Consider the following 16,412-nt stretch of genomic DNA (forward strand, 5'->3'; position numbering starts at 1 on the left):
GCATGCTTATTTATTTGTACACAAGTTCATAACATTTTCGAATAGTCATTTCATACGAACAGGCAAATATTTATGTAGATTACAATAAAAATCAAATAAAACACGTGAAATTCACTTTGTAATGTTGTTTGTCTTTTTCTTTAATTATTGTTAAACGACTAGACTTTCGACTACTATTTTATAAAGGTCCTGCATGAGATTTTAAAAATCATTACAATATCGTAAAGAATATAACTCTCAGTCTAAACGAGTTGAATAAAAAATCTTTTCAGATACACTATTTTGTTTTTACCATTGTTTAACTACATTTTAAAGGATCATTGGAAGAAAGTTTTGTCATCTGTATTAATACCAAATGATACAACTCACTAACTCACTAAGGAGTTAAGACACGATTTTTTGGTGTAAAATAAAAATCTTATTTAATGTAGGACTATCAATATAAGTCATGATTAAAAAATTACTCACTAATTCTTGGACACATACAATATTTACAATTTTTCACGGCTTTAATAACTATTTGGATGACAACGATTTGTAAATATTTCTAACTTCACATATACTCAAATGGAGGTTTGAAGCTAAAAGTTATAACAAGTATAACAAAAAACATGGAGTGAACTACAGTGCAGGTTTGTTATTTATTGTTGAGTAAAAACTTCAATATTTATTTAGAAAAAAAAGCTTGAGATAATTGCCACAACTCTTTTAAAATATTTATCATTTAGTAAAAAATTGTGCACGGACATATCAAAATAGCTAATTTTTTTTAGATCAAATATCACTATACTATGGCACACATGACTTACAAGCATTACAAGTAGTCAAAAATACAGAGCGATCTCAAGCTTCGTGTTGGATACAAATATATGTTACATTGAATTTTTTCTAATTAGTAGTAATACTTTATCAAGGTTTCAAAAGAAAAAGAAATCAAATACATTTCCGTTAAATTATTTAAACATATGAACGAAGGGCGATTCAAAAACCATTCTACTTGTATTTTACTCCACGTTTGATAAAAAAATGTCATATGTTTTCCAATGGTTTTGAATATCTCACTTTCAAATAGAAATAGTTGCAGGCTAAAATTTGTTGGGTTTGGAAAAATATTATTTGATTAAGACGATCAAACCTGTTTTTCAACAAAAAATCGTATTTTTCAATGAAAGGTAATACTTGTACGAAAAATTCTGCATTATGTATTAACAATAATGTACAATGTTGCGTTTTCAAGCACATAAACATTATTTAAAAAATTTACAATTAAATAAACATAACTTATTAAAACTTAAGCAATAATTTCAATAAAACAATTTTGGCAAGATAGACCATCTAATAACAACTAGAAAATATCAGGAGTCTAGCATAAATCTCTCAGACTCGTACTTTTTTACTCCATTCTATACAATATTATTTTATAATGTACATATTTTTAGCTACTGACAACTGTACAAAAATCCATTTCTCTCATTAATATTTTAAGTAAAAAAAAAAAAAAAAAAAATGATAAAAAATAAATAAAAAAAAAGAAAGAAAAACGAATTGGAAAATTCAGATTATCGTCACAAGACATACGTGCAGCACTTGTTAGACCAGTTGGATCCTCGTCGTTAAGAAATTTTCGTCTATTATCACAATGGTAAAATATCAGTAAGATTTACGCGTGGTTGGGTCAGCGATTCTGGGAAGAACTCGGATAGTTTATCGTAAAGCTCCGTTCGACGACTGTGTATCCTCTGCCTTTTGTCTTTTTCATTCAATCCTAGCTCACAAAATTTGCTAATTTCGTCGTCTTCGTCTGAAAGTTCTTTGTGTCCAAATTGATTGCAAAAAAGCAACGATGTTAACATATGTAACTATAATTTTAAAAAATATTAGTTCAAAGTTTTTGTAAATATCACGTAAATTCAAGTTTCTCAAGACATTCACACAGTCTTACCTCTTTGATTTGCTGTTCATCTTTATGATCAATTATTTCTGCAACTTGTGTCTGTAAATAATCCAGTGCCTCAAAAGTATCAACCACTGCAAGCTCCGCAAATTTATATTTTCTAATTATGAGCTTGCATTTGTCCAGAATTTGTTCATGCGATGGTCTGCGTAATTCAAGCTGCCAGAAATCGTCAAGCCTAAGTTTTGGCACGCAAGATCGTCCGGGATTTCCACCAAATAAATAATGAACCTGTAATGAAATTAATAATCTATGAACTTTGAAGAATATTTTATTTTATTGACTGTTACCTTTTTTACAGGATTATATACAAGTTGATGTGCAAAACGTGGACAAGGCTCAAAATTTTGCCTTTTCGCCCAATATTTTTCTCCTAAATTTTCATTTTTATAGATGCAAACCCATTTGTTACTTTTGATATTATAAACCCAAAACGAGTTCTGAACATTTTCATCTCGCTTGTCCTTATCTTTACTCAAACCCTACAAATAATAAACGGTTTAATATAATTATTTTTTTTTTCAAATTATGTCAGTATGCACATAAGTCAGTACAGATAAAACATAAATTTCGCCAAGTTCTGGATCGATTGTGGCACGTTGAGTAAAACCAGCTGCAGGAATATGACTTGTATCTTTGGTACTTAATTCGTTCAAATTGATATTTTCCATCTTGTTAGTATCCACTTCATAAGTAAAAAAATCATTCAAGTAATCTTTACCTCTCTGTCCAGCAAATATGTACAATTTTCTAGATGCCTAAAAAGTAAAGTTCTTGTATAAATTTTCCTCTTTAACTAACAAAACTGTTTCTATAAAACTTACAGGATTGAACAACATGGAATGTCCAACTCTGGATTTAATACTTGGCAAATTTTGAATATTTGGTCTTCCTATGTCATGAGCAAGTTTTTGCCAAGTACCTGTAGGAACGTGATAAGAAAACAAACCAGAAAAGTTCAGATCCCCAGTACTCAATGTGTTTTCTTCTTGTCTAAAAATATTAGAACATGAAATAACTCTTGACAAATATCATAAAAAAAGAAAGTAATGTATTTTACGTCATTGGCGGGATAAGTATGCGTCCACCAAATATGTAAATGGTTCTTTTTTCAATATCCATTAGCATTTGGTGATCAAATATCAGCTCTGGACCACCAACTGCAGTCGTGTCTTCAGAAATTTGTGTCCATTTGTCACAGCCTATGTCATAGACAAAAAAATCACTTTTTAAGTTTTCAGTCGTTCTAAACTGCGTGTCTAAATACCGCCCCAACAAAAAAATTTGACGTCTTTCTGGATCTAAACACATTTTGTGACATGATCGTGCAGAAGGTCCACCCTAAGAAACGTTTGCTCGTGTTTTAAAAAATAATATTAATACATGCAAATATTCATCATATGCTTTAGGTGCCCTTACAACTGCTGATGTATCTGAGCAGATCAACGTCCATGTAGAGGTATTGATATCATATGCCCACAAGTCAGCTAGATCTTGATTCCCATTCCAACCACCAAAAAGGTAAAGAATCTCTGTGGATGGATCAAGAACCATCTGATGACCACCTCTCATGCCAGGTTTTAGGTCTGGTATGGAAATTTTTTGCCACACCACTTGGTACAGTTGATCATTTATGTACTCATCTAAAAGCCCAGCTATAAAGCGGTATTTGATCGTTAATTACTCATGCGAATGCAAACGTCTAATTTTTAATAAACGAGCAGAGAAATATCTTTTAACTTACTGCAAATAGCATTTGCTATAAATTCTTCTGCTTTAATATGATTTCCTTTCACGACAAGCAAATCATATAGAACTGACAATTGAGGATCTTCGACTAGAGTTCCTGTTACTCTCTCAAGCGTGTCCACTATTTCTTGCTGCTGGTACTTTCTGAAGTGTTTTATGCAAAGTCTAATTACCTCTCTCTTTTGATACTAATAAAACAAAGTAAAAATGTTATCGGAAATTTTATGAAATATTTAATGTTATTAAAAGAAAAAAAAGAAAATTATACCTCCTGCAACCAATCCAAGCCTATCTTAACCAAATTGTGGTCATTGATCCCCATGAGCTTTACATGCCACATAGAACAGTTCATATTTGGACCCCAAGACTGCAGAACAACAATTTTAACGTACCTCACCGGAAAGTAATGTTTATTTGCTCCAATTGTACACTTCAACTCGAACGTCTCTGGTATGGCGTCATTCCTCTGCCCACTGTCCACAACATAATTGTCAATTAAATAATGAAAGAAAGTAGATACCATACAAGCACTAATGCCATACCCTTCTGCAAGTTTCAGCATACTCTCTGGATTGATGCCACCATACACTTGGAACTTTTTGACATTACAAACGTGAGTCTTTTCAAATTTGCCAAACGTTATCCTCTTGACAATGGCAGGTTCTTGGAGCTTCAGAGTCATGTACTACAACCATTTATTGTACTCAATAGTACGTTATATGTACAGCAAAATGGGAAAAAAAAACAAAATAAACTGAAAAAAATACATACCTGCGGATAGTTGTCACTGTCCGTCGACCAGCGAGAATTTTGATCCGACGGTTTATCAACAAGTATGTTTCTGCAAAGCAAAAGATCCACTTATTAATCCTACTCATAACCGAATCCTCAAGAGAAAAACTCATCGTTACCGAATTTATAAACATAATCTTGTTCTTAAACTTGATTCGCAAAATAAAAAATACATTTAATAGTTTAATAACAAGTGTGAAAAGACGCACATACATACATGCATGGCTACACATGTGTGCGTATGTTTGTATTAGAATTTGTGGGGATTTTAAGTGTTTAGGTTATGTTCCAGGAGCAACAATCATCCCGAGAGGGATAAAAAAAACACACCAATGACGACACGAAAATCATGCCGCGCGAGAAAGACGTAGCCAGGCATTATTAGTTTTGTTTAGCAAGTGAAGATGATAGTTACAAATACTCACTCGGGCACGAATGGAGTGGTGAAACTCGAACACTTGTAAACCCGGTACTCGAGGTTCTTTTCCGAATCGCTCGACGGCATGGCCATAATATCATCCATGGAGCGTTACTTCTTTTCGATGCTTTCTATGTGCCCCAGGTACGTACTGGTATGTTTTGTTTCTTATACTTTTAGCGCTAGTAAACTGCGATTTTCGTTTCGCGAATTTGCGCTCGCTCGCGCGCTCTTGCCGCCGACACCCTTCTCCCCCCTCGCCAATTATATTTCTCGGTATAAGTAAATTAATAAATGTTTTTCCGAGAAAAGTGAAACATCTCTTCTTTCATCAATTACGTACTTTTAAAAACAAAAACCAAATACAACAAACAAAGACAACAGCTTCTCTTTCAACAATCTAATGAATAATACTGATGTGTAGAGATATGTATTTTTTTTTGTCGGACCTTATTTGTCTTGTGTCTCACTTATAAAAATATATTTTCGTTACAAACTGCACTGCAGCTATGTATTGCAATAAACTTATCGTTGAGTATATAAATTAAACTTGTCAAACTGCAACTCAAAATATTATGGGTGTTTTCCGCAATCGTCACCAGCAAGTAATTTAAATTTGAGCTCTACGTTACCATCAGGTCGGTAAGTCAACTACCTTGAATTAAACTGCGGTAACGTAGAGCTCAAATTAAAATTACAAGCCTCTGATTTTATCATTCTGGGTCCGTAGGTAAGTAAACAAAGAACCCAACCTTCTCTGATCAAGTGAGATCCGATGCTCCATTTCTAGGAGACTCTTAGGGTGTATTCCGCAAATGCTGCCAGCAGTTAAGTTACGTAGGTCGTGGTAACGCCGCATGGTCGGGCAGCGCTAGCGTCGACCTGTACTAACTGTCGGTGGGTTCCGCATGTCAACAAACTTTGATATTTTCTACTGTTTTCACTCCTATGGTCCTATGCCATCTGATATTTCGGAGTTTGTTGACATGCGGAACCCACCGACAGTTAGTACAGGTTGACGCTAGCGCTACCCGACCATGCGGCGTTACCACGACCTACGTAACTTAACTGCTGGCAGCATTTGCGGAATACACCCATAGTCCGCAGGCTAAGTATACGTCCTTAACTGCCTTTTTCACTAACGTTTAGAATAATGATTGAGACAATCAATGATTGTATCATGAGTTTTTGTATAAAGTTCAATTTATACAAATAAGTTGGTAAATATAGGCACACATGATTAATATTTAAACATTTTAAGCTGTATGAATATATAACATAGATTCCAAATATGCATTATTACCGCTGGAATATGCTAACAAAACCAAATATCCGTCTTTCTCACCCAGCAAAATAATAGGTATCTGTATAATCCTGTATCAATTTATTGCACACATGCGAAATGTTCAATGACAGTAAACAATGACATAATTTCAAACTTTACTTTTAACTCTTCATTTCACACGTAATTTTACAATGCAATTGATAAATTATTATTCATACAAAAGTATTAATATTCTTATAGGAGGTCGATTTTCAGGCAAAAGATTATTTGTAAACTTGCCGTAAACAGCACAGCCAATGTCAACTTTTTATTTTCTATCTACACAACTAGTTGCGGCTGGTTTTAGCGTTTCAGATTTCTAAACTAAAAAGTGGCCCTAAAATTCTGAAGGAAAGCTTTAGATATTTTAGGCCCTAGAGCCATGTTGTCAATTATAAACCAGCCGCAACTTATTTGACAGATACAAAATGGAAATTCAACATTTTCTGTGCTGTTTGCGGCAAGTTTACAATTTATCTATTACTCGAATGTATAAATATATAGGAGGTCAATATTCGTATAAAACATACACTGCAAACTTGCCGCAAGTAGCACAAACATCGTTAATTATTTATTTTGTATCTATTTCAAGAGTTGCGGCTGGTTTATAAGTGACTAAATGGCTCTAGGGCTAAGCTGCCTAAAGCTCTCCTTCAGAATTTCAGAAGCAATTTTTGGCCAAAAAAATCACGACCGCTAGATGGCGCTGATCCTAATAATTATAACTACTTATAGTAGAGCCATTTATTCAATTATAAACCAGCCGCAACTCTTGAAATAGATACAAAATAAATAATTAACGATGTTTGTGCTACTTGCGGCAAGTTTGCAGTGTATGTTTTACACCAATATCGACCTCCCTTATATTTACACTTTTGGGTAATAGATAAATTGTAAACTTGCCGCAAACATCACAATCATCGTTAATTATTTATTTTGTATCTATTTCAAGAGTTGCGGCTGGTTTATAAGTGACTAAATGGCTCTAGGGCTAAGCTGCCTAAAGCTCTCCTTCAGAATTTCAGAAGCAATTTTTGGCCAAAAAAATCACGACCGCTAGATGGCGCTGATCCTAATGATTATTACTACTTGTAGTAGAGCCATTTGATCAATTATAAACCAGCCGCAACTAATTTAGTAAATACAAAATAAAAAGATAACATTGTTTGTGCTATTTGCGGCAAGTTTACAATGCATTTTTTACACGAATATTGACTTCCTATATATTTATACTTTCGGGTTAAAGATAAATTGTAAACTTGCCGCCAATAGTGCGAACAATGTTCACTTTTTATTTTGTATTTATCAAATTAGTTGCGGCTGGTTTATAAATAATTAAATGGCTCTAGTATAAGCATAGTAATAATCATTTGGATCAGCGCCATCTAGCGGTAGTGATTTTTTTGGCCAAAAATTGCTTCTGAAATTCTGATGGAGAGCTTTAGGCAGCTTAGCCCTGGAGCCGTTTAATCACTTATAAACCAGCCGCAACTATTGAAATAGATACAAAATAAATAATTAACGATGTTTGTGCTGTTTGCGGCAAGTTTACAATTTATCTATTACCCGAAAGTGTAAATATAAGGGAGGTCGATATTGGTGTAAAACATACACTGCAAACTTGCCGCAAGTAGCACAAACATCGTTAATTATTTATTTTGTATCTATTTCAATAGTTGCGGCTGGTTTATAAGTGATTAAACGGCTCCAGGGCTAAGCTGCCTAAAGCTCTCCATCAGAATTTCAGAAGCAATTTTTGGCCAAAAAAATCACTACCGCTAGATGGCGCTGATCCAAATGATTATTACTATGCTTATACTAGAGCCATTTAATTATTTATAAACCAGCCGCAACTAATTTGATAAATACAAAATAAAAAGTGAACATTGTTCGCACTATTGGCGGCAAGTTTACAATTTATCTTTAATCCAAAAGTATAAATATATAGGAAGTCAATATTCGTGTAAAAAATGCATTGTAAACTTGCCGCAAATAGCACAAACAATGTTATCTTTTTATTTTGTATTCACTAAATTAGTTGCGGCTGGTTTATAATTGATCAAATGGCTCTACTACAAGTAGTAATAATCATTAGGATCAGCGCCATCTAGCGGTCGTGATTTTTTTGGCCAAAAATTGCTTCTGAAATTCTGAAGGAGAGCTTTAGGCAGCTTAGCCCTAGAGCCATTTAGTCACTTATAAACCAGCCGCAACTCTTGAAATAGATACAAAATAAATAATTAACGATGTTTGTGCTGTTTGCGGCAAGTTTACAATTTATCTATTACCCGAAAGTGTAAATATAAGGGAGGTCGATATTGGTGTAAAACATACACTGCAAACTTGCCGCAAGTAGCACAAACATCGTTAATTATTTATTTTGTATCTATTTCAATAGTTGCGGCTGGTTTATAAGTGATTAAACGGCTCCAGGGCTAAGCTGCCTAAAGCTCTCCATCAGAATTTCAGAAGCAATTTTTGGCCAAAAAAATCACTACCGCTAGATGGCGCTGATCCAAATGATTATTACTATGCTTATACTAGAGCCATTTAATTATTTATAAACCAGCCGCAACTAATTTGATAAATACAAAATAAAAAGTGAACATTGTTCGCACTATTGGCGGCAAGTTTACAATTTATCTTTAATCCAAAAGTATAAATATATAGGAAGTCAATATTCGTGTAAAAAATGCATTGTAAACTTGCCGCAAATAGCACAAACAATGTTATCTTTTTATTTTGTATTCACTAAATTAGTTGCGGCTGGTTTATAATTGATCAAATGGCTCTACTACAAGTAGTAATAATCATTAGGATCAGCGCCATCTAGCGGTCGTGATTTTTTTGGCCAAAAATTGCTTCTGAAATTCTGAAGGAGAGCTTTAGGCAGCTTAGCCCTAGAGCCATTTAGTCACTTATAAACCAGCCGCAACTCTTGAAATAGATACAAAATAAATAATTAACGATGTTTGTGCTGTTTGCGGCAAGTTTACAATTTATCTATTACCCGAAAGTGTAAATATAAGGGAGGTCGATATTGGTGTAAAACATACACTGCAAACTTGCCGCAAGTAGCACAAACATCGTTAATTATTTATTTTGTATCTATTTCAATAGTTGCGGCTGGTTTATAAGTGATTAAACGGCTCCAGGGCTAAGCTGCCTAAAGCTCTCCATCAGAATTTCAGAAGCAATTTTTGGCCAAAAAAATCACTACCGCTAGATGGCGCTGATCCAAATGATTATTACTATGCTTATACTAGAGCCATTTAATCATTTATAAACCAGCCGCAACTAATTTGATAAATACAAAATAAAAAGTGAACATTGTTCGCACTATTGGCGGCAAGTTTACAATTTATCTTTAACCCAAAAGTATAAATATATAGGAAGTCAATATTCGTGTAAAAAATGCATTGTAAACTTGCCGCAAATAGCACAAACAATGTTATCTTTTTATTTTGTATTTACTAAATTAGTTGCGGCTGGTTTATAATTGATCAAATGGCTCTACTACAAGTAGTAATAATCATTAGGATCAGCGCCATCTAGCGGTCGTGATTTTTTTGGCCAAAAATTGCTTCTGAAATTCTGAAGGAGAGCTTTAGGCAGCTTAGCCCTAGAGCCATTTAGTCACTTATAAACCAGCCGCAACTCTTGAAATAGATACAAAATAAATAATTAACGATGTTTGTGCTACTTGCGGCAAGAATGATACCAGAATGATAAAATCAGAGGCTGTAAAGTTACGTAGGTCGTGGTGGTAACGCCGCTTGTTTTTAAAAGTCTACCTTCTTTACCACAGTGTTCACTCTGTTGGTAAGTACACTTTGAGGACGGAAAAGTTATAGATTTCAAATAATATTTTTGCGCCACTATGATCTGTTAGTAACTAAACATATGTTATACACATTTTAAAAATAAATGCTAAATTAGACAAATTCACGACTGCATGCAAACAGAATTATTTATTGCTGTATACAAAGTTAAGAGTTGATACTAATGGCAACTTGAAAAATTCTTGCTCCGACATTTATTTTTTTTATTACAGTTTTACGTTATCATTTACGAATCAACTTCAAACTTTGAACAATAATAAATAATGCTGTCATCTATTGTATCTTATTTGGATTTTTGTCTTTGTTTTTAAATAAACAATAAAGAATATGCATCGTTACCGATCGACAGAGGCTAGTGGCATAAAATTTAAATTAGTGTTACAATGTTACATGCACTTGAAAACAGAATTATTAGTTATTTGTTGAAAAATGAAACTTGATTTTTTTGGTTGTATTTGACTTCAGTGGTAGTCGCAGGAACCCCTTACTTGAGTAATATTGCAAGAAATCATGAATATGTGCTAATTAGCTGCATTTGAAAATTTTCAAATTAAAAAAAAAAACGGGAATTTTTTGTTTTAAATACATGTAAGCTTATAAATGATACATATCATTAATTGTTTTATATCGCACATCCAATAGATCAAAAGTGTGGAATTAAATCTTTAAAAGGGGACAGAAATAAGTAGTGGATCGAAGTTTTCAATGCAACTGCTAGAATTTCTTCTGTGTTTTTGTAGACTATTACCTTACACAACTTTGACAAATCAAATTATGTACACTATCTATTTATTTGTTGAAATAACTCAAGCATTTAATAATTTTTAATTATTTATTTCTAAAATGTAAATATTTACACGAACGCTAAAGCTATTCAGACAAAAAATAAACATTCTGTACATACAATTCATTTATTACTTGATTCATGATCATGTAGGATGGTAAATTTTTTCTACTTTTGACCAAAATTTGATAATGTAGCGATTTTATTGATACGATGCACCTGCACGTTTTAAAATAGAAATTAAGATTAATTTTTGTACAATTATTCAAATGGAAAACCAGCTACCTTTTTACAGTTTAAATTAATTACACAGTAGTTTCCAATAAAATGATACAAATTTAATTATAAGTAAGTTAAAAGACGATGCAACCAAACTATTTTTGTAAAATTCAAATTTAATTTATAAACAAATTTTACCATACACAGCAGCACCAATATTTCTAGTTGTATACTTCGAATAGTTTGGCCCCTTGGAAATAATGTCTTGTAATAATGAAATAAAGGTAATAATGATCCGTTTAATATTACATATTTAAATGACACGCGAACATAAAACAATAAGGCACACGAGATAATATTAAAAATAAAAACTGAAAAAACTATCACTGACATTTGACAGAGTTGTGTTGAAATAAAATAAATTAAACATGAGTAATATTTTGGCTTTATGTACAAAAAGAACACTTTACTTACAATTTTCACCAGTAACTGATAAATTTCATCAAACTGCCTATGAAATACAAACATCTCAAACCAAAGTTTATTCTTAAAAACTAATAACATGGATATTAGTATATGCAGTACCAAAATAGTTGCATATTAATATTTTACAAAATAACTATTTACACAGTCATTGACATTTTTTTTCTCAAGTGTACAATTCAATGAGGGCATTCAAAGTCTTAAATTCAATGCATGTTTCTTAAACTAAGAACTATCCGCCAAATAAAAATGATCATTTACTCAACCAACACATCAATCAAAATATATCTTAGAGTTTAATTCTAATTTGGAGCAACTCACACGTTTTAAGCTTAACGTTCGGATGAAAATAAAAACATTCATTGAATTAAAACGTTTGGAAAATCTCCTTTTTTCAAGTATAAATGAAAAGTACACATTCGAAAATTATTTTAACTAAGTTCAAATCCAGCACCAGCTTGAATGGCATAGAGAAGCTTTTCTCTCAACGTTTTTTCGTCAGGGAATTCTGGAAGCTTCAACAAATTCATGCACGTACTGGACGTTGGCAACCGATCGGATGTACCCACGTGCTGTATGCAAAAAGGCGGATCTAGTTCCTAAAACACGCGTAAATTTAGTCATTTGCAAAGTATAATCACACAAAACATTTTTTTAAATTTTATTTTATAAATTTTACTTTACCTTGAATCCCAGCAATGGTGGCCTACTGCAACTTGTCACGAATTTAAGTAAAAGTCTTTTTTGCTGATCGCTGAACTCGTCCACAACCTTCCAGAACGCAACGATCGTCGGATGTTCAGGTGCATAACCGCCGGTGTAGTTGGTATGCTGTTTGAGATCATTTACATCGACGGGTATCTGAGCACCGGAAATCAACACTTGTAGTTCCTTATTATTGAACATTTGCAGCCAATCGAGTGGTAAAACTTTGCCGATTCCCTGTTTGAACGCAGCGCACTGAGCTCGGATCTGCCTATTGAGTTTGTAATCGGCCATCAGGTGAATGTATTCGATTCGATTATGATTGGTTACTGGGATATTGGCACCACCAGATTTCAGTTCATCTACTCGTCTTTCACCTGTTGATGAGCATAGGATTGAAAATCGATTGCCGTGCAATAAAATAGGCCAACATTTACGACGTAACGTTACCTAATTCGTCCGATAAGACTGTAAAATCTAGGCCAAGATCAGCTACATCGCCTTTGTAGCTCTTAAGGTACAATAAGTTTCGATACATTACGGGGTCGAGGGAGGCAAGGTGGTGAACGTCAACATCAGACTTCGTGCTGACGATTTTCGATAAGAAAAACTCGGCAAACGGCAATTCGACGAGCAAATTTTCGTACAAAGCTTTTCCTAGTATTCTTCCTGTGAAATTTACGAGACTTAATCAGTAAAATGAAAATTTTTTTATATTATTAACAAAGCATGAGCTGTGATAAAGAGACGTTACCGATAAAAAAGTAATGCTTGGGAAAATTCTCTTCAAGCAAGTGAGCCATTGGATTCGGATACAGCATGTTGTCCTTGGTAAGTCTAAAGAAGCCCCTATTGGGATCGAAGCAAGTCTTGAGCAGCTCCGCCAAAAATTCTCTGAGCAAGCCGCCACCGTCGACACCCGCCTCGTCCATACCAGCTGTATTAACCAGCTGTACCCGCATTTTGAGCCTCATCTCGGGCTCGTTTTCCGGCGAAAGCTTGTCAAACGCGTCCTCGTACAAATAATTCCTCCTGATGGACACGTTGATGGATGGGCCTTGCATGAAGTGCGAGAGCTCGCCCTGCATCTCGCACTTGTCCCGGTGAATGAGCGTCTGGAAAACGACGACGCGATCGTTGAACGGCACCACGAAGGGTATCTCGCGCAAAAGAGTGAGCGTGCGGACCTCCTTCGTGGACATGGGCGGGCCTTCTTCGATTTCTTCACGCTTGAGGGTTCGTAGGCCGTGGAAGGGTGCGTAACTGCGCAACCGGCGCCGTCGAAGGCTGAAGTCGTGGGGCTTGCCCATCGGGATCTCCACGTTTGAGGCGATCCAGTGGCCATCCGGACAGTACTGCCGGCGCAGATCGCGCGTGTGCAGCTGGCGTAGGAGACTTACGCAGACTTTGAGCAAGTGCGCCCAGATTTGCGTGCTCTGTGGAGCTATTGTCGACGACGAGGGACCCAGAACCGCGTTCTTGTAGTCGTCCCTTATGGTCGGCCTGGTCTCGGGATAAGCGAGCTCGACCAGCCCCAGACAAACGCCTTTCAAGTGTGAGCTGAGCATCACCAAGTCGTACGTCGTGAATGGCATCGTTTGCTGCTGGAGTGGCTGCTGCGCCTTGTCCATTATGTTGTTCAGATCCACACCCGATGGTTCGACAAAGAACTCGGTGTCGTGGAGGGTAGTTATCAACAGACTTAACAGTGAACAGAACACCGCCAACAAAGGCACAATTCGCGCCGTGTCGTCGGTCGATAAGGCAATACCTCTCGATATGATGTGTATGTAAGGCGTCGAACCACCAAACAATGACGTCTGGCTTAGAGTCAACAGTGTGTTCCATAACTGCCGCAGGAAGGCTGGTTTGAAGGCCAGCATGTACAGAAGCTTGCACTTGTGAATCGCGTTTTTGTTATTTATCAGTAGATTGTGACAGAGTGAGCACAGTGGCTGCAGCACCGAAGGATCGTCTGCACCTTGATCGGCTCCCAACAATATGTTGTGAACGCGCTGTTCTTCATTCAACATTTCGATGCAACGATATATCGTCTCGAACTCCCCAGTGTCCATGAATTCTGTTTCGCTGTCGCTGTCGGAATCGTAGAGCTGTTCGTTGTTTGACTTACGTTGGCCTAGAGTTGGATTGAGCATAGAACTCAAGGACGCCAAAACTTGAAGATAGTTTACTAGATTGTCCTTTGATTTGTTCATCGCTGAAAATTCAAAGAAAATTTTTTTTTTGTTCATCATGCGATTATAAGTAACGATTTACCGAGTTAACGATCAACTTACATCTTCCAACCGGTTCCATTTGAAGAACCGCATACAAAAGACTGACGCTCGGCTGATTGTTGCAGCGGTTGATGCAGTCAATGAACTTGTTGTAAGGAAACTCTTTGAACTCGAGTAGTGCAGGAATAATAAAGTCTGATATAGGATTCGTTAGTTTTGGTGATAGTATGCTCGCACAAAACTCATTTAAAATTAAAAAGCAAAAGTCATTCGAATTGTCTACACTATTAACTATACTCAAGGGTCGTTGTATCATTTCAAGGAACCACTTTGCCATGGGTGTCGGCGGTACTGGAGAAGGCTCGAGATCGTGTGGCACTTTGGCATCAATTAATTGCCGAACTTGCTGAAAGTACTTGTTCTTCACAAGGTAGGCAAATATTTCTTTGAGGTTCGAATTACTGTCGGGGCCAACAATTTTGTCTATATCCTCTGGCGTTGTGAAGACTTCTAAGATTCTGAAGGGTATGGCTATTGATTGAACTGAGTCTACCATCACAGTTTGAAGACTGTATTGCATGCAAGTTCTGAGTAACCACCTGAAAAACAAAAGCATGTAGTATTAAGACACTTTGCTATATCTACAATAAACATCGCAAATAAGTACTTTAAATATAGATTCTAGCTGCGATTGTACCGTGTACTTTATTCAAATAAGCATGCTCGTATGGAATACTTGGTAGGATATTTGTATACATAAAGTAAAAATACTAAGTTTTGGTGGATCAAAAAAATCACTTACCTGATCTTCCATGACCACTCTGGAGAAGTCAAGTACCTCTGCTTGATATCTTTGTGAAGTCTCAGCACGAGCTGGAGTAGACTAACGAGTCTGGTCCCGTCGTCCTTGTGATTGTAGAAAAACAAGAGTTTCTTAACCAACGGTGTCAAGTCGTCGACGCCTATTTTCCTGGCAGTGATGTCCTGCATCAACTCATCAAACTCACGCCTCTCCTGCCTTTTCACAAATTGTCTCAGGACAAAGCTTCTGACACCAGCCTGAATCTTGACTGCGGAGTTGTGCTTCAGTCGCTGCTGTTCTCGTTTCTGTCTCTCCAAATGCGCATGCTGGAGCAGAGTGGCCTTTTCGTCCGTTCTGCTGGCACCGGCTAAATTCTGCTGTGGCCTGCGCCTATAATCACCCTCGAAGCTGAACATGTTTTACACACGCAACTTGACACTCGGGCAAGTTTTTACGTGTATATATCAGGTGGTGGTCATTGGAAGGTTGCACAACGATGAGTCAACAAGTTTGTTAAGTGGACACTGGATCAGCTGCTACTGAATGGCTTGACATGACTCTCACACACGGCTTTTGGCTTAACATATAGGAAGACAACAAAGAACGAATGTCAAGCACAAAAAAACAGCAGAATCAGGGTATCACAGCACAGCAGAACAAGAACAAGAACAACAACAATAACAACAGAGAGAGAAATATCAACAGCAGTAAAAATGACGGCAGCTGAATTTACAATTGAGCAGTAAGCATCCACAGAGTGAGCTTATTTTCTTTTGCATATTTTTTTCTAAACTGTAATATTTTACGAATTACGACGATGAGTCTCTCCTTCACTAAATCCAATTTTATATTATAACATACAGCTGACTGCATGTGGTAGTATATAGTTTAGTAGTGTCGTCTGCGTGTGTGCAATCTATCAGCAGCAATCAGCAAATGACTTGGTAACCTGTCGTCGGTTGTCAAGAGCTCTTCTTTTTTTTCTAACCATGATGTGGTAAGTGGAAACGGAAAGGGTAAAAAAAGAGATCCCCGCGCGGGAAATTAAAAAAAACACATTTATTAACCCGATAACCCTGTAATACTGGAGCCTTTAACCACGT

The 16,412-nt window shown here is 35.9% G+C and overlaps 2 protein-coding genes across 2 annotated transcripts; both read right to left on the reverse strand.

The window, feature by feature from the left end:
* Positions 1–1,138: 1,138 nt before the first annotated feature.
* On the reverse strand, positions 1,139–5,307 carry muskelin (muskelin 1). Its single transcript, XM_014351661.2, has 12 exons — positions 4,921–5,307; positions 4,475–4,544; positions 4,246–4,388; positions 3,972–4,176; positions 3,699–3,891; positions 3,374–3,609; positions 3,015–3,295; positions 2,779–2,947; positions 2,509–2,712; positions 2,245–2,436; positions 1,943–2,185; positions 1,139–1,859 (listed from the first exon to the last, which is right to left on the reverse strand). Exons 1-12 carry the CDS (start codon positions 5,016–5,018, stop codon positions 1,635–1,637), a joined length of 2,259 nt encoding a protein of 752 aa, XP_014207147.2. The 5' UTR covers positions 5,019–5,307; the 3' UTR covers positions 1,139–1,634.
* A 6,202-nt stretch (positions 5,308–11,509) lies between these two features.
* On the reverse strand, positions 11,510–16,153 carry LOC106638488 (ubiquitin-protein ligase E3C). The gene is made up of 6 exons (XM_014351648.2): positions 15,310–16,153; positions 14,568–15,106; positions 13,025–14,488; positions 12,721–12,939; positions 12,250–12,647; positions 11,510–12,164 (listed from the first exon to the last, which is right to left on the reverse strand). Exons 1-6 carry the CDS (start codon positions 15,723–15,725, stop codon positions 11,997–11,999), a joined length of 3,204 nt encoding a protein of 1,067 aa, XP_014207134.2. The 5' UTR covers positions 15,726–16,153; the 3' UTR covers positions 11,510–11,996.
* Between the last annotated feature and the right edge of the window lie 259 nt (positions 16,154–16,412).

Source organism: Copidosoma floridanum, unplaced genomic scaffold (assembly GCF_036245765.1).
Source record: "Copidosoma floridanum isolate Cflo_tuat_1 unplaced genomic scaffold, Cflo_Japanese_pri ptg000012l, whole genome shotgun sequence".
Lineage (NCBI taxonomy): Eukaryota > Metazoa > Arthropoda > Insecta > Hymenoptera > Encyrtidae > Copidosoma > Copidosoma floridanum.

Excerpts from the sequence above, each read along its gene's own strand:
- muskelin (XM_014351661.2), bottom strand. The coding sequence starts at position 5,018 with ATGGATGATATTATGGCCATGCCGTCGAGCGATTCGGAAAAGAACCTC. Across the intron at positions 4,545-4,920 it reads ACCACTCCATTCGTGCCCGA|AAACATACTTGTTGATAAAC; the intron begins GTGAGTATTTGT and ends TTTGCTTTGCAG. Across the intron at positions 3,892-3,971 it reads GCTTGGATTGGTTGCAGGAG|TATCAAAAGAGAGAGGTAAT; the intron begins GTATAATTTTCT and ends TTGTTTTATTAG.
- LOC106638488 (XM_014351648.2), bottom strand. The coding sequence starts at position 15,725 with ATGTTCAGCTTCGAGGGTGATTATAGGCGCAGGCCACAGCAGAATTTA. Across the intron at positions 15,107-15,309 it reads GAGTGGTCATGGAAGATCAG|GTGGTTACTCAGAACTTGCA; the intron begins GTAAGTGATTTT and ends TTTGTTTTTCAG. Across the intron at positions 12,940-13,024 it reads CAAGCATTACTTTTTTATCG|GAAGAATACTAGGAAAAGCT; the intron begins GTAACGTCTCTT and ends TAAATTTCACAG.